This window comes from Sapajus apella, unplaced genomic scaffold, assembly GCF_009761245.1.
Source record: "Sapajus apella isolate SASKATOON/1434 unplaced genomic scaffold, GSC_monkey_1.0 scaffold70, whole genome shotgun sequence".
In the NCBI taxonomy this organism is placed as follows: domain Eukaryota; kingdom Metazoa; phylum Chordata; class Mammalia; order Primates; family Cebidae; genus Sapajus; species Sapajus apella.
The window spans coordinates 946,776-968,922 of record NW_022437010.1 but is presented as its reverse complement, the minus strand read 5'-3'; the positions used below and the strand labels follow the sequence as shown (position 1 = coordinate 968,922).

At 43.6% G+C, this 22,147-nt stretch overlaps 2 protein-coding genes across 16 annotated transcripts in view; one reads left to right on the top strand and one right to left on the bottom strand.

Annotated features, from left to right (window-relative positions):
• Positions 1–7,755, bottom strand: part of MAK (male germ cell associated kinase) — a 53,015-nt gene extending 45,260 nt beyond the window's left edge. For 3 of the 9 annotated variants that reach the window (XM_032249954.1, XM_032249958.1, XM_032249961.1), the window contains exons 1-2: positions 7,684–7,755; positions 1,597–1,919 (exon numbers count right to left, since the gene is read on the bottom strand). In XM_032249954.1, the coding sequence (XP_032105845.1) occupies positions 1,597–1,697 (101 nt within the window). In that variant the 5' untranslated portion in view covers positions 1,698–1,919; positions 7,684–7,755. The other 6 variants (XM_032249952.1, XM_032249955.1, XM_032249956.1 and 3 more) reach the window with 3 other exon arrangements.
• Positions 1–22,147, top strand: part of LOC116531270 (transmembrane protein 14B-like) — a 115,193-nt gene that overhangs the window by 56,354 nt on the left and 36,692 nt on the right. The window lies entirely within an intron of this gene.

Here is a 22,147-nt window from a genome sequence, read left to right as displayed (position 1 = left end):
AGGCCTGTGATTGTCCCCTCCTTGACATGGTACATAGCACCATCTCTATACATTTAAGCCAGAATCCCAGGAGTTAGCCTGGACTCTTCCCCATTTTTTACTCCTCCCTCCATCCTCATGCCCAGTCACCAGTTCCTGTAGAGCCTGCTCCCTAAGTGTCCCTCGACTGTATCCAGTTATATCCATCCCCAGAGCTACTTTCTTGTCAGGCACCACTTCTAACCAAGATGACTACGCTGACCTTCTACCTGGCCACCCTGTGTCCACTCTTGACCTCTTCGAGACGGAGTTTCGCTCGTTACCCAGGCTGGAGTGCAATGGCGCGATCTCGGCTCACCGCAGCCTCCGCCTCCTGGGTTCAGGCAATTCTCCTGCCTCAGCCTCCTGAGTAGCTGGGATTACAGGCACGTGCCACCATGCCCAGCTAATTTTTTGTAGTTTTAGTAGAGACGGGGTTTCACTGTGTTGACCAGGATGGTCTCGATCTCTTGACCTTGTGATCCACCTGCCTCGGCCTCCCAAAGTGCTGGGATTACAGGCATGAGCCACCGCGCCCGGCTACTCTTGACCTCTTCTATCCAGTCCCCACTCTTCTGCTAATGAGCCAGTTCCAAAAATTTGATCACATCAACAATGCTGCTTAAAATCCTTCAAGACTTTCTAGTCCTCAAGATACACAAACTCAGCAGGGCGCGGTGGCTCCCGGCTGTAATCCCAGCACTTTGGGAGGCTGAGGTGGGCAGATCATGAGGTCAGGAGTTTGAGACCAACCTGACCAACATGGTGAAACTCCGTCTCTAATAAAAATACAAAAATTAGCCAGGTGTGGTATCACATGCTTGTAATCCCAACTATTTAGGAGGCTGAGGCAGGAGAATCACTTGAACCTGGGAGGCGGAGGTTGCAGTGAGCTGAGATCACACCACTGCACTCCAGCCTGAGTGACAAGAATGAAACTCTGTCTCAGAAAAAAAAAAAAAAAGATATACAAACTCTTTCGTGGCTTCACAGCTTCCTATGTTCAAGAGATTCTTGTGCCTCAGCCTCTCGAATAGCTGAGATTATAGGTGTGTGCCACCATGGCTGGCTAATTTTTGTATTTTTAGTAGAGACAGGGTTTCACCATGTTGGCCAGGCTGGTCTTGAACTCCTGACCTCAATCTAAAGTGCTGGGATTACAAGTGTAAGCCACCGCACCCAGCCTATGCTTGTATATATTCTTCATTTTTTTTTGAGATGGAGTTTCACTCTTGTCGCCCAGACTGGAGTGCAATGGTGTGATCTTGGCTCACTGCAACCTCCACCTCCCAGGTTCAAGAGATTCTCATGCCTCAGCCTCCTGGGATTACAGGCATGCACCCCCATGTCCAGCTAATTTTTGTATTTTTAGTAGACATGGAGTTTCGCCATGTTGGCCAGGCTGGTCTCAAACTCCTGACCTCAAGTGATCTGCCCACCTCAGCCACCCAAAGTGCTGGGATAACAGGCGTGAGCCACCACCGCGCCCGGCCAGTGCCTGTATATATTCTTAGGCAAGGACAGGAAAATAAACAGCAGAGTTTTCAAAGATGAACTTGGCAATGTCACACACGGTACCTTTTGATGGCCACCAGCTCCCCGGACTCGTTACTCTTGCCCATAAGCACACTCCCATACGTGCCGTCCCCCAACTGTCTCATAGTTGTGTATCGATTCATCTTGGAAAAATAACGCAGAAGTTGTTGATTGAAATGGTTGCCTCGTTGAATATAAATCTGAATCCTTCTTAATTTTTGTTTTTTTCCTCACACTGTTGTTGCTATGCTGGTGACATGTGTGTCATCATTAAATATAGGCTCTTCCTCAAGATTATGTAGGTTCACAAGCTATAGCATGAAGGAATCTGGCAAGGAAACAGCGCTTCCATTCTTATGAACACCCTAAAAAAGAAAACAGGGATATGAATTTTCATTAACAAGTCTCTCCAAAAATTGTACTGACAACTTAGGGCACAGGGGAAAATTATAAATAATATAAATACTAGTGTGTTAGATATTTGTCAGTAAGTCATTTGTGCTATGTGAAATGAAGTTCACTGATTAATACTCACTTGGTAAATGCCTCATTTACATGGTACTGTGCTATTTATGTTCAATAATGGCATAATGGCTTGTGTTATTCCTTTTTTACTCGTATAATCTATACTATTACAAATCAGACTTCGGAAAATCGACATCTATATCATATCCCTTCTTTGAATCAGTTTTTGTATCATATTTAATTTGGCATATTAAGTTGAAAACTGTACTGCTTGTTAATTTTCTGTGAAATATAAGTACTCCAATTGGGTAAGGTAAATATAAAGCAAACTTTTATTTTATATGAAAAAATAGCATTATTTTAAAATTTTATATTCTATTTAAATAAAACATGCTATTTTATTTTACATAAAACTAAGAAAAATTTAAGGATTTAGTGTCACACTAGATTCATACAAAGAAATAAGAAACATAGCTGGGCGTGGTGGCTGACTTCTGTAATCCCAGTGACTTGGGAGGCCAAGGCAGGAGGATTGTTGAGGCCAGGAGTTTGAGACCAGCTTGGGAACCGTATCACACCCTTCTTTAAAAAACTAAAAAATTAGCTGGGCTTGATGGCATGCTTGTAGTCCCAGCTACTTGGGAGGGTGAGGCACAAGGATTGCTTGACCCCAGGAATTCAAAGTTACAGTGAGCTATGATCATACCACTAAACTCCATCCTGGGTGACAGAGTAAGACTCTGTCTCTAAAGAAATTTTTTTTTTAATTTTTAAAATAAAAAAGAGAAATAGAGCCTGAAGATGTGACTGAAATGCTGTAATCTCATAATCAAACTTGAATGAATGAGAAATTGTTCATAGATGAACAAAGAAAATGTTTTATTGAAATGGAATCAACTCCTGGTAGAGATGCTATTAACATTGCTGAAAAAACAACAAAGTTATTTTTTTGAGACAGAGTCTCACTCTGTCACCCAAGATGGAGTGTAGTGACTCAGTCTTGGCTTACTGCAACCTCTGTGTCCCAGGTTCAAGTGATTCTTGTCCCTCAGCCCCTGCCCCTGTCACCATCATTCCCTTACCCCCCAGTAGCTGGGATTACAGGTGTGCACCACCACACCTGGCTAATTTTTATATTTTTAGTAGGGATGGGGTTTTGCCATGTTGGCCAAGCTGGTCTTGAACTCCTGGCCTCAAGTGATCCACCCACCTCAGCCTCCCAAAGTGCTGGGATTACAGGTGTGAGCCAGTGCCCACAACAAAGGATTTAGAATATTACATAAACTGAGTTGACAAAGCAGTGGCAGGATTTGAGGAGACTGAGTTCAATTTTGAAAGAAGTGCTGTTGTAGGTAAAAATGCTATCAAGCAGTCTCACATATTATAGAGAAATCTTTTACGAAAGGAAGAGTCAAGCAATGGAGCAAATGTCATTGTTGTCTTATTCTGAGAAATGGTCTCAGCCATCCCATCCTTCAGCAGCCACCACCCTGATGGGCCAGCAGCCATCAACACAGAAGTAAAACCCTCCACCAGCAAAGCGATTGTGACTCACTGATGGCCCAGATCATCAGCATTTTTTAGCAATAACATTTTATTTATTTATTTTTGAGACAGAGTCTTGCTCTGTCACCCAGGCTAGAGTGCAGTGGTGCCATGTCAGCTCACTACAACTGCTGTCGCCCAAGTTCAAGCAATTTTCCTGCCTTGAAGTAGCTGGGACTACAGGTGTGAGCCATCATGCCCAGCTATTTTTTTGTATTTTTAGTAGAAACTGGGTTTCACCATGTTGGCTAGGCTGGTCTTGAACTCCTGACCTCAAGTGATCCCCCCCGCCTCCACTTCCCAAAGTTCTAGGATTACAGGCGTGAGCCACTGCACCTGGCAGCAATAAGATATTTTTAAATTAAGGTATGTACATTATTGTTCTAGAGAAAATGCTACTGCACACTAAACATACTACAGAATAAAGTAAACATAATTTGTATATGTATTTTGAAACCAAAAAACATGCGTGACTTGCTTTATTGTAATATTCAATTTATTGCCGTAGTCTGGAGCTAAACCCACAGTATCTCCGAAGCATGTCTGTAGTTTGTTTTAAAGTGCCTTTACAATGTAGTACTTCAATCAAAGAGTTATTTTTCTCTCACTGTAGCACTTTCATTTAAATCATAGAAATTGCTTCTCTATTATATGCAGAAATTTAAGACCAACAAGGACATGTGGTAGTTGTCAAAGTACCTAAGATTTCCCAGGACAGGCTTTCTGGGACTACAGGCATGCGCCACCACACCTGGCCAACTTTTGTATTTTTAGTAGAGACAGGGTTTCACCATGTAGGCCAGGCTGATCTTGAACTCCTGACCCCAAGTGATCCTCCTGCCTCAGCCTCCCAGTCACACTGGGATTACTGGCGTGAGCCACCGGGCCTGTCCTTGTCTCCTTCTTATGAACTGGTGCTGGTTCTTACTATCCCTAATGAGGCTAAAGGAAACATCCTCTTTGATCCAAAATCATGCAGTCTAAACACAACTCAAGCCACGTACCCTAACCTCTTTCCTTAAGATTCCTAATGCAGCACCTCTAGTAACGTGGCAATGATAGCAGTGAGTGTTATTCAGGAAGTGGAAACAGAGTGCCAAAAAATTTACCTTCATTGGCCCAACAACCTGAAAAAAATAGGATTAATTACTCCTCTCTCATCCACTATTAAGGCCATCAGCCACCCCCATCACCGTGGCCCTGGGGTTGGAGGGCGACCTGAAGCTGCACCAGCGCGATCAGCACAACAGAACATCCAGTCATTGAAGACTTTCGGCCCTGGCCTGCACACCCAGCCACTTTGAGAGTGTCTATTGTGGCAACTTCATTCCAGGCCTAACCAATCAACTTCTGAATAAACACCAGCAGCACCAATTGTCTTTCAACTGATGATGGCTATAGGATTGGGTATACTTATATTGAGGGAAGAATAAGCAAGGAACCCGACCATTCCCCAGCTCCTTTCTGTTTAAGGGGTGGAGTGGTGAGGATTATGGCCATGACACACATTTTTAAAAGGTCAGATTAGTGGCTCTGTGAGGATCTGTCTCAGTTAAGTCCTACCTAACCTTTAAGTAAAAGAAGTTTACATATTGTGCTCCCTAAGAAAAAATTTTGGAAAGGCTTCTTTTGAACTATATTAATTACAAAATCAACAGCTCCCCAGGGTGAGAAGCTGATCTATTACAACTGTTCCTTCTGTCCCCTGAACATACAGGGACAATGGTCTCATGTAGAGACATAGATAAAAAGGTAAAGCTTTTAAAATATCATTATTTCCAGGTACCTACTAACTGACAGCACATAAGCAACTACGGATTACCAATCAAAAAGCTATGTTCCTTAAACAGACTTCCCATGGTTCTCCAGTTCACACTCAATAATATTTCTCTATAAGTTACATATATGCTTCTCTGTTGACCTATGGAAAACTAATTCTACAAAATAGGGATATATTAACACAGTTTCTTATGTATATGAATATATATATATATATGAGATATACATGCAACAAAGCAAAACCCAAGTAAATATAACTGTCATCCTCAATTAATTTAATAGAATTGTTAGAAACTTGGAATTTTCCACAATCAAGCTATATTTATTGACTTTCCTCTGATTAGAGAAAAAGACACTTATTTAGAGGCTTAATTATAGACATACACAAAAACAAATACCCTTATAATTTATCTCTCATTCTAGTTTTCAACTTTTTAGTCTAAGTTCATAATTACTGTTTAAGTGCACAACTGTTGTAAATCTGGGCTTTATTCTCAACAGCTTCTGCCAGCTATTAAGAGATTTAGATAGGATTAAAGAAGATTAAAATAGAGGGCAAATGAAGGGTAAAACTCATGTCTGCCAATCAGTGAACAGATAAAGCTTGGATGTCTTCAACTTGGCTTTCTAGAACATACTATAATTACGTCACTCCGAGGCTGGCATTAACGCTTGCAATAATTAACCTTTTAAAAGTCACTAAATTGTTTAAAAAGCAACACATGAAAAAGATCCCAAACTAACCAAGTCAAAGGTTTACAGAAATTAAATGAGGAACTATTACAACGGGAAAGCAAAGATTCTATCTTAAAACATAAGAGCACAGTTCTCTGTGCTGATATTCACAAATTATTTCAAAGCTAACACACAAACCAACAAAGTCCACCCCGACGAAGAGATTAAATGTCGTGCTCGGTGCCTGCTGTGGAAGCGCTCGGTGCCTGCTGTGGAAGCAGTCGGTTGCACGGTTGGGGGAAGTTTCTCTCTCCCGGTATTGGAGGGTCGGCGAGGCGGTCGTCCGACCGAAAGGCTGGGAAGTCACTTTGGTCTCCATCATTATTTCACTCAATGGGTTGTTCTGCTCAATAAATTAAGACCTATAACTTTTGGTTCCCTCTTTGAGAATTCCATTATCATTAGAACAAATGTCTGTTTCTTTGAAACGATTATCTAAGCACAATTCATACAGCTCTTTCCTTGTAGAATTGCGATCACTCACCACTAAAAACCAGTTTTGTTTGTTTTGAGATAGAGTCTCGCACTGTCGACCAGGCTGCAGTGCAGAGGCTCGATCTCAGCTCACTGCAATCTTTGCCTCCCGGGTTCAAGCAAGTCTCCTGCCTCAGTCTCCCCAGTAGCTGCGACTACAGGTGGGCGCCACGACGCCCAGCTATTTTTTTTTTTTTTTTTTTTTTTTCATTTTTACTAGAGATGGGGTTTCACCATGTTGTCCAGGATAGTCTCGATTTCCTGACCTCGTGATCCGCCCGCCTCGGCCTCCCAAAGTGCTGGGATTACAGGCGTGAGCCATCGCGCCCGACCTTAAAACCAGTTTCACTGCTCTCGACGTCGCACTCTTGACCTGTCTCTAAATTAAAACGCATTATTTGCAGAAAAGGGGCCGTTTTCGTCACACGCTTTCTGGTTCTACTTTGCAAACCAGGGCCCTTAAAAGGCTCCGGGGGCCGGGTGCTGGAAGGAGTGGGGGCGTCCCTGGGCCCCGGGAGTCCGGCGGCGCCGTGGATGGGACGCAGTTGGGCGTGATTCCACTTTCACCATCATCCTTTGGGATGCACCAGCGAGGGCTGGAATCGGACCTAGTTCCTGTTTTTCTCCCTCGTTTTAGATTTTGCAACAGTTCTGAACACAGTTCCGCTGCCTCCCAGAGACCCAATCGTGCCTCTGTCCTATAAGCAGTTTTCACCGCCAGCCCACGCAGCAGGGGAGCCGAGGAGGGCGCAGAGGTTAGGAGACCCCGGGGGAGAGGTTCGGGGCGGGCATCTCTCAGGCTGAGGGACGCCCCGCCGTTATCCTCCCACACCTGGCCGGCCCCCACGGCCCAGGAGTGGGGGAGAGTGGTCAGGAGGCCTGGGAGACACAGACAGTCTTCCCTCTGGCGGACCCTTCGCGCCTGCTCCGCCCCTCCGGGGAACCCTCCTCCTTCCAGTTCTTCCCTTACCCGCGTCCGGGACCCGTCTCCCGGCGGAGATTGGCCCTGGTCGCACAGGGCGCCGAGGGGACATGCCCGGCCAGCCTGACAGGTCGGGCTCGGGCTGGGTCGGACGGAGGGTGGCGGCCCCGCAGCCCGCTCGGGATTACCTGCCCGCGCCGGCCGCTTACCTAGTTCACTCCCTTGTGAAAGCTCCGGCGTCTTGTGTGTTTCATCTCCTAGGAAACGGCGGGGGCAGCAGGCAGGTTTACGGCCCGCCCGGAGAGGGCGTGGCCTCGTGGGAAAGCCCCGCCAATCCCGCAGGCCCCGCTTTCCCAGGGGCGGGGCTTCAGGGAGCGGGGCTCCGCTAAGCTGCGAGTGTCCCGTTTAGTTTAGACTTGGGGTTTAGGGGAGTTGATGACCTTTTCAGTCAGTGCTTTCTCAGAAGTTGGCTTGTTTGCCTTTTGTTTTGTTTCATTTTGTTCCGATTCACTCTGCAAAGTCCTGATTAATTAAATATGGTTCCAAGACCAGACAGGGCAAGAGGACGTCTGTTTGCCTCATACTTGCACTTACGCCTGGGGAAAAACTGTTCTTGTATACAGTTCCTCATATTGGTCAATTCCTCGGGTATTTATTGTCTCTTGGGCTGCACTTCTAAGTTTGCTTCCATTTATTCATTCAGAGCCTAGTATCGGCCACAGGTTTAGATAGTGGTAATTTCAAAAAAATAAATGGGTAAATTACAACTCGTCTAGAATTTAGAGAAGAGGGCACACTTGTGTTACTGCAAAAAGTTCAGATTGGTTGGCAAAAAGGGTCTATGAAACAGAAACGAGCGACAAAGCAGTGGTGCGTCCAGTTAGCAATTATTAGGTGTCAGGCTGTGGGCTTGGGACCGAGAATAGTGCCAAGATAGACAAGACAGACATGCTTGTGGCCCTCACGGCTTAAAGTGAAGTAGGCCTTCACGCGTATGTTTATGGCAGCACCCTTCACAATTGCAAAGGTGTGAATCAACCTAAGTGCCCAGTGACTAATGAGCGGATAAAGAAAATGTGGTATATATACAGCATGGGATACTACTCAGCCACATAAAAAGAATGAAATATTATATTTTGCAACAACTTGAAAGAGCAGGAGGCCATTATTCTATGCGAAGTAATACAAGAGTGGAAAACCAAAAACTGTAAGTTCTCACCTATAAGCGGAAGCTAAGCTATGAGTGTGCAAAGGCATACAGAGTGAAGTAATGGACTTCGGAGACTCAGAAAGGGGAGGATGGGAGAGGGGCTAGGGATAAAAAGCTATGCATTAGGTACAATGTACATTACTCGGATGATGGGTGCGCTAAAATCTCAGAATTCACCACCATATATTTCGTCTATGTAACAAAAAAACGCTTGTACCCCAAGAGCTATCGAAATAAAAATTGGAAAAACAGGCCAGCCGTGGTGGCTCATGCCTGTAATCTCAGCGCTTTGGGAGGCCATGGCAGGTGGATCACCTGAGGTCAGGAGTTCAAGACCAGCCTGGCAAACATGGCGAAACCCTTTTTCTACAAAAAATACAAAAAACAGCTGAGTGTTGGCACATGCCTGTAATCCTAGCTACTTGGGAGGCTGAGGCAGGAGAATCACTTGAACCCAGGAGGCAGAGGTTGCAGTGAGCCGAGATCGTGCCACTGCACTCCAGCCTAGGTGACTGAGCAAGACTCTGTCTTAAAATAGTAATAATAATAAATAAATAATTCATTGCTCTCCAATAAATAAGTGAAGTAGGCAGGCAAAGTAAGCATAAGTTAGGTAGGTCATAAAGGCTTTATATACCCAGTTATGCACCCTAAGCCTTAACACGTGTCAATGAGGGAGACCAATGAAGAATTTCCCACAGGAGAGTGACATGTTCACATTTGCATTAGAAAAATCACAAGAGCAGCAGTGGGTAGGGTAGATTTGAGCTGCGAGTCTGGAGGCAAGAGAAAGATCAGGAGTTGATTGCAATTGATTGGGAAGAAATGATAAGGATCCAGCTCTAGCAGTGATGATGGAAATAAGACAGAGAAAGAAAGAATTCAAGGGATGTTTAGGAGTTAAAATTCGCAGGACCATCAGACTTAGATGAGTGGTGGATAGTGGTATCCATGACCAAGTTGGAAAATAATGGAAGAGGAGTTGATTTAGGGATGGAGGATATGAGAGATAACAAGCCCAGTTGTGAAAGTTTTGAATTGAGGAAAATCCTAATGGAGATTCCAAGAAGGAAGTTTGAAATATAGATTTGTAACTTAGGGTTTGTTGTTGTTGTTGTTGTTTGTTTGTTTGTTCTTTCAGATGGAATTTCACTCTTGTTGCCCAGGCTGGAGTGCAATGGTGCAGTCTTGGCTCACCGACAACCTCCGCTTCCCAGGTTCAAGTGATTCTCCTGCCTCAGCCTCCCAAGTAGCTGGGATTACAGGCATGCACCACCACACCTGAGTAACTTTGTATTTTTAGTAGAGACGAATTTTATCCATGTTGGTCAGGCGGGTCTCGAACTCCCAATCTCAAATGATCTGCCTGCCTCAGCCTCCCAAAGTGCTGGGATTACAGGCATGAGCCACCGCTCCTGGCCAACTTAGGTTCTTTTAGAGCTAGAAATACAGATTTGTTAGGATACTGTGGATGAAATCATAGCTATAGATGAAATAAACTGTAAGAAGAAAAAAGGGATGGGATTCTGGAAAACTCCGTCTTCTAAAGAGTCGAGAAAGGAAGAGTAGGGGTGAGGGAGAGACAGACTGAAAAAAGAAAAGTCAGGGAAATAGTAGGAGATCCCTCAGAAAAATGCTATTTCGGAATGAGGAAAGGTAGGTTTCCCAAAAGAAAGATAAAGAGAAAGGAAGGAAGGAAAGAGGGAGAAAACAGAGGACAAATGGCATTTATTCTGAATGAAGAGCTTTTCTGTTTCAAAACAAGTAGAGCATGCAGAAAACATATTTTTTGATCACATTTCACAATAGGAAGAATAAAAATTCTCCAAGCACTCCTAACCCCTTCTGAAAGGTACCTAATAACTGAGCAGAGCAGTGAACATACCTGAAAGGCAAAGGTGATCCAAAGGCAAATCCCATTTCAGCATTTCAACCAGCAGACGAAGCCTTGGACCAGTGGCAATGGGGCTGAGCTGGACCAGGGACTAGAAAATCAGCCAGGGGAGCTCGGAAGTGGCCAAAGTGGTCCCAGGTAGGAGCACCATCTGGATCCCAAAGGAAACAAATGCAATCATCTCTGAAGAAGGCATCCTCAACTTAGACCTCTAGGTTTTTAAAAAAATATGAGCTCATTGGCCGGGCGCGGTGGCTCAAGCCTGTAATCCCAGCACTTTGGGAGGCCGAGGCGGGTGGATCACAAGGTCAAGAGATCGAGACCATCCTGGTCAACATGGTGAAACCCCGTCTCTACTAAAAATACAAAACATTAGCTGGGCATGGTGGTGCGTGCCTGTAATCCCAGCTACTCAGGAGGCTGAGGCAGGAGAATTGCCTGAACCCAGGAGGCAGAGGTTGCGGTGAGCCGAGATCGCGCCATTGCGCTCCAGCCTGGGTAACGAGAGTGAAACTCCGTCTCAAAAAAAAAAAAAAAAAAAAAAAAGTGAGCTCATGACCATAGAGGAATAAACAGCCTCAAATGAGAAGCAGTAGAAAAAGCAACAATTATTCAGACTTTCCAGGATTTCTGAAATTGGGAAAATCAGCTTGAATACAAAATAGCTACGTATGAAATACATATATATCTATCTATCTATATATATAGATATAAAAGAAGGAATAGCAAAAATGAACAGAAATCAATCAGGAATATTAGAAAAAGAATTAAACTGTTAGAAAGAAACATAACTATTGAAACTTTAAAAATGAGTTACATGTTATATTAGAACAAGAGAAAGAATTAGGGAATTGGCACGAAATCTTCAGAAAGCACTCAGAATATAGCATATAAAAGATAAGAAGATGGGAAATACTAATGAGAAATTAAGAGATACGATGGATAAAATAAAAAAGTCTAACATGGGTCTAAATAAATTCTAAGAAGTAGATTTGTGGTGGATAATTTTGCTGCAATCGTTCTTTTTCTTTTTATTTCTTTTTTGAGATGGAGTGTTGCTTTGTTGCCCAGGCTGGAGTACAGTGGCTTGATCTTGGCTCACTGCAACCTCCGCCTCTTGCGTTTAAGCAATTCTCCTGCCTCAGCCTCCCCAGTAGCTGGGACTACTGGCTCACACCACCACACCTAGCTAATTTTTGTATTTTTAGTAGAGACAGGGTTTCACCATGTTGGTCAGGCTGGTCTCGAACTCCTGACCTCAGGTGATCCTCCTGCCTTGGCCTCCCAAAATGCTGGAATTACACGTGTGAGCTACCATGCCTGGCCTTTTTTTTTTTTTTTTTCTTGAGGCGGACTCTCACTCTGTCGACCAGGCTGGAATGCAGTGGCACCATCTCGGCTCACTGCAACCTTTGCCTCTTGGGTTCAAGCGATTCTCCTGCCTCAGCTTCCTGAGGCAAGGAAAGTCCAAGGTAGTCTTGAAATGTATCATGCATACTTACCAAAGGTTAAAGTTCCTGTCTTACCAGGCCACCAAACACTACAAGGACTTTACAATTCTTTAATTCAAACTACCCATTCAATTTATGTGCTAATGTGACCTAATATTTTAGTTTTATATCTATAACCCTATAGATTGGTATATTATTTTACATTCAGAGCATTTGTGCATTGATACATGTGATGATTTCTTTGCTCATCTTATCTTTTTGTATCTCAGACCTTCCTCCTGGGAGGAAGGCAGGGATTTATGTCTTTCTTGGTCACTGACATCGCTATCCCTGAAACAGTGCCCGGCATATTCCAAGTACTCAATAAATACTTATTGAATGAATAAATGACTGTTTCCACTGCCTGCTCTCTGGAGAATGAATTGTAGAGAGGCAAGTGGGAGGCAGGCAGTAAGACAAGTTAGGGTGCATGTTCAGTTGCACAGTTAAGCTGCGATGGTGAATTGGAGAAGTGAAGAGCAGTGGAGACAGAGGGAAGTGTTGTGGTGTCCAATCACAAATCAGTCCTTAGATAGATTTCATTTAAGGTTTGAATTCTTAGGAACTTGAGAAGTGCAAGTCTTTGCCTGGAACCTCCTGTGACAGAACTCACTACACCTCCAGTCCCAGCTTGGGATGGGTCTGATTGTTTAAATCACCTTCCTTTTATTGAATGATAATATGTTACTTTGCCATTCCTGAATTTTCCCCATCGTGACCTGTAGTGGACTTCTTGTTTTTGCTGATCCAGCATCTACCTGCCCTGTTAGGTATTCCCCCAGTTTTCTTTTCTTTTTTTTTTTTTTTTTTTTTTGAGATGGAGTCTCAGTCTGTCACTCAGGCTGGAGTCCAGTGGGGCAATCTTGGCCCACTGCAGCCACCGTCTCCCTGGTTCAAACGATTCTCCTGCCTGAGCCTCCCAAGTAGCTGGTATTACAGGCGCACACCACTATACTGGCTATTTTATTTTTTTTCTTCGAGACAGAGTTTCACTCTTGTTGCCCAGGCTGGAGTGCAATGGAGAAATCTTGGCTCACTGCAACCTCCACCTCCCAGGTTCAAGCGATTCTCCTGCCTCAGCCTCCTAATTGGGATTACAGGCATGCGCCACCATGCCTGGCTAATTTTGTACTTTTAGTAGAGACAGGGTTTCTCCATGTTGGTCAGGCTGGTCTTGAACTCCCGACCTCAAAGTGCTGAGATTACAGGCGTGAGCCACTGTGCCCAGCCTGCCCCACCCAGTTAATTTTTGAAGTTTGAGTAGAGATAGAGTCTTACCATATTGGCCAGGCTGATCTCGAACTCCTGACCTCAAATGATCTGCCCGCCTCTCGGCCTCCATAGTGCTGGGATTATAGGCATGAGCCACTGTGCCTGGCCCTACCCCCAGTTTTCTTTGGGCAGATACCTCTGACCCACTTGGCTATGTGGCTCAGCCTCAGAGATGGGCACGTGAGCCGCTCAGAGTCTCAGCGTCGCTTTCATAGATGGCAACATGATTCTAAGCTACTGGGAAAGACAAACTCCCCTTCTGCTAGGGATACTTAGCAGTAACATGAAGGCCCAGTGGCTGGGGCCAGCTTCACTGCACAAGGACAGCCTTTCTGAGAAGGAATAAGGAAGAATGCAGAGCTGGGAGGGACTGACGTTGTTTCCAGAAGTCAGCATTGGAGCATCTGGAGAGAGCCACGCAGATATCTGTTCCCAGTCTCTCCAGTGACAAGGCTCAGAAAATTCCTCTTTTGGCTTAGTCCTTTGATTTTCATTTCCACTTGCAGTTGGAAGTGTTTCTGACTTGTATAGGGCCATAGAGAAGACTTACTTTTTCCTCCCACATATTAACCCTTCCAGTATTTGAAGTTAGCTGTCCCCCATCTCTCCATTTACAGACTTATGATTGGACACCAAACCAGAATTGCAGGGTGAAGGGTCATTCCTTAGCCAGTCCAGCCTCCCATCTCATGCTTCAGTTCCTCCCCCAGCCTCCATGCCAAATGTGTGGACCTGACAGTCAGTGATGGAAGGACCAGAACATATATGGTTCAGAAAGTTTTTTTTTTTTTTTTTAGATGGAGTCTTGCTCTGTCCCCGTGCTGGAGTGCAGTGGTGTGATCTCAGCTCACCGCAACATCTGCTTCCTGAGTTCAAGCGATTCTCCTGCCTCAGCCTCCCGAGTAGCTGGGACTACAGGTACGTGCCACTATGCCCAGCTAATTTTTGTATTTTTAGTAGAGACGAGGTTTCACCATGTTGGCCAGGAGGGTATTGATCTATTGATCTCGTGATCCACCCACTTCAGCCTCCCAGAGTGCTGGGATTTCAGGCGTGAGCCACCGCCCCGGCCCCAAAACATTTTTAGTATGCTGTACTCTTTTGTTTTTTCCTCAGCTCCCAACTCTGATCCAACTACCATCAAATGATACGTTTGTGGGTTAAATTATTTTCTAAAGAAACATATCAACTATATAAGCTCATGTTCAAATGTTACTCCTAAATTCAAAACACGTTTCATACAGTTATAATTCTAAGAATAAACCTCCACATACTCATGCAGTGCTTTACCAGGGTGAGAATTCTCATTTCCTTTGCAGTCAATTCTGTAGAGTAGCCAGTTATTGGTGTTTTGTTGTTGTTGTTGTTGTTGTTTTTAAATTGATGTTGGTTCAGGCTAAATACACTTGTTAAATTTGTCAGAATTATTAGTTAGAAGATATCAGCATAAAACAAATCTTTTAGAAAAAGTTAAAAAAAAAAAAGAAAAGAATCTGAGCAAGATTACCTGCTATACCATGGATCATCACAAGGTAGCAGTGTTTTATGATACTGCAATTCTGAAAACAATTTACAATAGCCTGTCTTATTAAGAAAATCCATGTTTTGACAATTTATAGTTTCCTTGATTAGGAAATTAGGAATTTGAATTTCACTTGACTTTTCTTTGAGACAGAGTTTTGCTCTTTTTGCGCAGGCTGGAGTGCAATGGTGAGATCTTGGCTCACTGCAACCTCTGCCTCCTGGGTTCAAGTGATTCTCCTGCCTCAGCCTCCCGAGTAGCTACAATCACAGGTGCTGGCCACCACGCCCAGCAAATTTTTGTATTTAGAGATGGAGTTTCACCATGTTGGCCAGGCTGGTTTCAAACTCCTGACCTCAGGTGATCGCCTGTCAGCCTCCCAAACTGCTAGGATTATAGGTGTGAGCCACTGCACCTGGCTTTTTTTTTTTTTTTTCTTGAGGTAGAGTCTCTGTGTGTCGCCCAGACTGGAGTGCAGTGGCACTATTTCGGCTCACTGCAACCTCTGCCTCCTGGGTTCAAGTGATTTTCCTGCCTTAGCCTCCCGAGAATCTGGGATTTCCTAATCAAGGAAACCATAAATTATAAAAACACTGATTTTCTTAATAAGACAGGCTATTGTAAATAAGACAGGCAATTGGGATTACAGGGGCCTGCCACCACACATGGCTGATTTTTTGTATTTTTAGTTGTGACAAGGTTTCACCATGTTGGCCAGGCTGGTCTCGAACTCCCAATTTCAAGTGATCCGCCCGCCTGGGCCTCTCAAAGTGCTGGGATTACAGGTGTCGGCAACCTCGCCCTGCTAGAGAAAATATTAAAGCACATCAGATAATTTTTTCTTTACTGATCCACTTTATTATTTCAATTGTTAAGTAATACACAACAACATAATATTAGAAGACATAATAAAAATTACATAGCTCACCACGGCTAACATTTTAGTGTATGCCACTTAAAAGTTTTAAATAAACTTGTTTATTTTAGAATAGTTTTAGATTTACGGAAAAATTGCAAAGATAGTACAGAGAATTGCCCTATATCCTGCAGGCAGTTTCCCCATTGTCAAGCATCTTACATTTCTGTGCTACATTTGTTACAAAGAGTGAAACAATATTGACACATTATCATTAAGTAAAGTGCATACATTATTCAGATTTCCTTAGTATTTGCCTTATGTCTAGTTTCTGTTCCAGTATCTCATCCAGAATATTACATTATGTTTAGTTGTCTGTATGGAGGTTCCTAAAAAAATAAAAATTAAAAACAGATTGGGCATGGTGGCTCACACCTGTAATCCCAGCTACCTGGGAGGCTGAGACAGGAGAATCACTTGAACCCAGGAGGTGGAGGCTGCAGTGAGCCGAGATCGTGCCACTGCACTCCAGCCTGGGTGACAGAGCGAGACTCCGTCTCAAAAAAAAAAAGAAATCTGGATGTTGAAGCGATACCTGTCCTCCCATGCTTACTGCATTATTCACAATAGCCAAGATATAGGAATAACGTAAATGTCCATCAATGGATAAACGAGTAAAGAAAATGTGGTATATGCATAAATGGAATTGGCCATAAAAAGAAGGAGATCCTGCTGTGTGCCACATAGGGACGAACCTGGAGAACACTGTGCTAACTGAAATAAGCCGGTCACAGAGGGACAAATGCTGCATGATTCCATTTAGATGAGGTAACTACGATATGGGGTGACTGAAGGTGGCTCACCTCTGTTATCCCAGCACTTTGAGAGGCCGAAGGAGGAGGACCCCTTGAGCCCAGGAGTTCAAGACCAGCCTACACAACATAGTGAGACACCACCCCCCGCCCCATTTCTACAAAAAACTAAAAAATTAGCCTGGTGTGGTTGTGCATGCCTATAGTCCCAGCTACTCAGGAGGCTGAGGCCAGAGGATCACCTGAGCCCAGGAGATTAAGGCTGCAGTGAGCCTTGATTGTGCCACTGCACTCCAGCCTAGGTGACAGAGTGAGACCTTGTCTCTAAGAAGAAAAATAGTTGAACTCATAGAAGCAGAGAGTAGAACGGTGGTTGTCAGTGATTTCAGGGGAGGGTAAGTGGGGAATTGTTATTCAGTGGGCATAAAGTCTAAAAAAAAATATGCAGGGCTTTTCCAAACAGCCCACTCTAAACAAAAGAAATGGCTTCCTATCACCCTGTCAATAGCTTTTCAACTAAAACAAGAATATGTGTGAATGTGTTGGGTTTTACCTGTGTTCACAGCTTGCTGCTTTTTACAAGAACAAGAATGTTGATGCCATTCACTGATGCAACAGCATTGGAGCTAAGTGGCGTCATAGTACTGGGACCCTCTGCACCTACCCCATGGAGGTCCCAGAGGTGTAGGCAGAAGTTAGGGAGGGCCCATATCTATCAGATCAAAAGACAGCAAACCCAAAACACTGCATGGGAACTTCAAGCACAAACATCCTCATGGATGACCATGACGGTCTTTGAGGGCCAGGGGGCAGGGCTGGGAACCTGAGACCCGGGTTGTCTGTCAGTAAGAAGCTTCCTCACCGTGTTGTGCTTAAACAGGCTGCCTAGTTCACTTCGTTCCTTTCACCAATATGTCTTGAAGTTGTCCTGCTTAGGAGGAAGTAATAAATTATATCACCTCAAGTATGTTTGCTTCTGTCAAAATGACTTTGCGGAACGGATCTTTATCAATATGTTTCTAGGTCTGGCAACCTTGTTTATGTGTTTTATTCACTGACTTGGAAGATTTTATGGTAATATAATATATTATCAAGTTCCTGCCCAAAATAAAATTCAAGAACTCTGAAACAAAATTTTAAAAATAGTAGAGGGTCATAATAAAGACAAATGACCAGTGAAATTCTAATTTTTATTTCAATTTTTAAAAGTACATCAGAATGCATAATTTTTCATTTTGGTCACAGTGGGACATCTGGGAAAGGTTGTGTTAAAAAAAAAACTAAAGAAATCTGTGCTTTTTTTTTCAGCACAGAAAGTAAATATAAGCTTCACATTTTAAAAATGCTACACAAGCCTTTGATTGGTCCATGTAGATTTTAAACAGTTCCATACTGAGATTTGGGGTATTTATTGTGATATCTATTTTTATTTAAATATCAAGATTTATAGTTTTTTAAATAGAGGAAAATTTGCTCTGTTAAGATTACCAGTTACATATATTAAAAATTAGACTCACGGCCAGGTGTGGTGGCTCATGCCTGTAATCCCTGCACTTTGGGAGGCCAAGGTGGGTGGATCACCTGAAGTCAGGAGTTCAAGACCAGCCTGGCCAACATGGAGAAACACCATCTCTAAAAAAACCAAAAAATAAAAAATAAAATAAAAATAAATTAGACTCAGTTCAATCCACTATGTGTCTTAACAACAACTTCTGCTCACTTTTGGTTTACTTGAGAACGGTCACACATGGCCTAAATCTTGGGTGAATGAGGAAAAAGAAAGAATTTTATCCTGAGGATAAATGACCACCCTTTCAAAGGAAAAACATAACTGCAGAGACTAACTGGCAAAAGAGAGGGAAGCTGATTCATGTCGCCCAACTCATGTCAAGCTTCTTGATATCTTCTCAAAAGTCATTAAGTCTCTTTTTATAATTTTTAAAGCTTTTTTCTCTGTTATTTAGACTGGATAATTTCTAAAAAGCGGTTTGCAAGTGCATGGATACTTTCTTCTACCATCTTCAGTCTGCTGTTAAGCCTATGCCACGGTGTTTTTTATTTTAAATACTTCAATTTTCAGTTCTAGACTTTTAAAGTTGGATCATTTAAATAGTTTCCATATTCTTCTGAAATTCTCTATCTGTTTATTTATGATGACAATATTTTCCTTAGGTCTTTGAATATTTATAATAGCTGTTTTACAGTTCTTGTCTGCTATTTCCAACATCTGAGCCATCTCACATTTTTTTTTTATTGACTGCTTCTGCTCTTAACCTCATTATACTAGTCTTAATTGCTTAAATGGCTACTATTTTGTTTGTATATTATACATAATGGAGAATATGTTGAAGAGCTTTTGGATTTTATTTTTCTTAACTGAGTGTTGCTTTCTGTTTTAAGTAATCAATTGCTTTTTCGACTAATCACCTTACATTTGTGATGCTTAGTCTTACACTTCCTACAGATGCATTTCTTTTAGCTTTGCCACTAGTTTTAGGGCGAATTCCTTAGATATAGAACACACTCTTTACTCCTAGGGCATGCCCTTGGTGATATGCAAACTCCAAATTCCATCTCCCTTGCAGTGAGCAGCCAATGAGATTGTTGCTCTGTTTTTGACACTTTCCAGCTGTTGCTTTATGTTGACATCTTTGGAGTCTCATCTCATTAAGCCCTTTTCAGTGAGTTTTTAATTTCAGCCAAGAATTTAAAGTGAGTTTAAATGCAGATTTGGGGCTTCCTCTTTGTGGCTCCCTCTTTTCCGAGGTTCCTTCCCTCGATTTCCAGGCCCTTTGGTAGCCCCTGACTCCATCCTCTGACAAGTCAAAAACACTGTGCTTTTCCACTCAGTCCTAGCCACTTCATGTCTTGTACACCGGGAGTGCCCTCAGGGAGCAGCTGTATAAACACAAATCTCATTCAGTGTGGGTGGTTTTCTTATTTCAAGTGTCAAATGACCTCCACTTTTCTTTCTTTTTATTTTTTTTTTGAGATGCAGTCTCACTCTGTTGCCTAGGCTGGAGCCCAGTAGCCTGATGCAGTGACGTGAAGTTCAGTGACCTCCCAGGTTCATGCAATTCTCCTTCCTCAGCCTCCTGAGTAGCTGGGATTACAGGTGCCTGCCACTACACCCAGCTATTTTTTTTGTATTTTTAGTAGAGACGGGGTTTCACCATGTTGTCCTGGCTGGTCTCAAACTCCTGACGTCAGGTGATCCGCCTCCCTCAGCCTCTCAAAGTGTTGGGATTACAGGTGTGAGGGACCACGCCTGGCCTCTCCTCTACTTTCTACCTAACTTTGGTGACTTTTTTTTTTCAGGGCCTTCAAATAGTTAAATTTTATATTTGTCTGGAGCTGTATAACATTACCTGAAGAAGAGTTAGTCCAATAAAAGCACTCCACCATTTCTAGAACCAGAAAATCAATAATTTACTTTTAAGTACTGATACCCCAAATATTTCCGAACAAGATTGCATTTTATGACCCCAAATACATCTATTTGTGTATTTATGACTTGACGTGTGGATATGTAACAGCAAAATAGGTATTCTGATCTTTACTGTAACTTCAAGATTTCCAGTGGCTTCATATTCCACTTGGGATTCCCCCCATGCCTTTATCTTTGTGTTTTTCATTCATTGTTTCATTCTCAGATAATCAGTTTTTTAGTAGTTCAATCTTCTGAGTGATTTCTTCCAATTCTTCTTCCAAGGTGGAGTGTTTAATTGTATGTATATTTTAAGACTACCAGCATGTTTCTTGTCAAAGATTGGCAGAATATCCTTTGGTAACGACTATTATCAGGACTAGGCTGACCTGGCAGCTGCAGGCTTCTTTAAGACTGTGCGTTTCACATTTGAGCTTTTCAATTTCTGGGAAGATAAACATCCTCAAAGAAGATATAATTACATAGCCTTCTTAGAACTTCCAATTGATAGTATTTCTTAAGTCTATAATAATTTAAGAATTTCAGAACTTATTTGTATTTAAAATTTGCAATAAAATAGTTAAAAAGTACAACAGGAAAAACTTAAAAGACTTGCATATGCCCCACTTTTCTGAAAAACAAAGTGTTCTGCTAAAAGTATCTTTCTTTCTCCTTTTTTTTTTTAAACAGAGATGGGGTGTCGCCATGTTGGCCAGGCTGGTCTTGAACTCCTGACCTCAGGTGATCCACCCATCTCGGCCTCCCAAAGCGCTGGGATTACAGGCGTCAGCCACCACGATTTTTTTTTTTTTTTTTTTTTTTTTTTAGACAGTTTCACTCTTGTCCAGGCTGGAGTGCAATGGCACCATCTTGGCTCACCACAACCTCCGCCTCCCAGGTTCTAGCGATTCTCCTGCCTCAGCCTCCTAAGTAGCTGGGATTACAGGCATATGCCACCATGCCCGGCTAATTTGATATTTTTAATAGAGACAGGGTTTCTCTATGTTGGTCAGGCTAGTCTCAAACTCCCAACCTTAGGTGATCCACCCGCCCCAGCCTCCCAAAGTGCTGGGATTACAGGCGTGAACCACTGCTCCCAGCCTGCTGAAAGTACCTTTCAAAGAAGATATTTAGTATTCTAATCAGAGAATTTAAGTGGGCCAATGTTTATAGCTGTGTTATATTCATGAGCAATTGCTAGGTGATGAAGCTTTGCATTTGAACAGCATTTGACAATCTACAAATGCCAAGTTTTAATATGTGTTAATGAGTGTCGACTTTGCATCTCTAAGTCTGTGCCTCTGTCCCGAACTCTAAACGTATATATCCAACTGCCTACTCAACACTTCACTTAGATATCTTATAGTTTGAACTTGTCTGTTCAAAACTGAGCTCCCAATCTTTTTTTCTTCTTCCTGCATTTCCCCAAGCTGCTTCTTCCTCAGCCTTCCCCATCTTAGTTAATGGCAACTTCTGAGTTGGGGTAGGAGCTCCCCCAGGTGCTGCAGCCGCCCAAACCCTAAATGCAGACCCAGGTCTCCTGCTCTAGGAAGCAGGAAGGAGCCCCACCCTCCTGGGAGGGGCTACAGCCTCCCAAGCTGCAGCTGTGGAACCGAGCCTCTCTATGCTCTTGGGGCAGAGCCGGGAGCAGGCAGGATCTGCCTTTCCGGTACAGCTACAGCTGCCCTCCTAGGCGCAGGACCCTCCTAGGCGCAGGACCCTCCTAGGCGCAGGACCCTCCTAGGCGCAGGACCCTCCTAGGCGCAGGACCCTCCTAGGCGCAGGACCTGGGCATCTGTCCAGCCTGCACCCTTGGGGGCCCCAGGAAAAACTCCCCTCGCCCCCAACCCCATGCTTCCCCACCCTCCCAACTCCCCCAAACCCACCCTTCCCCATCCTCCCTCCTGTCCCCCAACCTCCCTCCCACACCGCCATCCTGAACCTACCTCCCACCCCATCCTCAAACTCCCTCCCACTCCCCAGCCCCCCACCCTCAACCTCCTTCCCACCCCCACTTCCCACCCCTCACCCTTAACCTCCCTCCCACCCCAACCCCCTACCCTTAACCTCCCCCAACCCTCATCCTCAAAGTCTTTCCCACCCCCTTAACCCTGGTCCCCCAACCCCCTACCCTCAACCTCCCCCCCAGCCTGGGCAACAAGAGCGAAACTCTGTCTCAAAAAAAAAAAA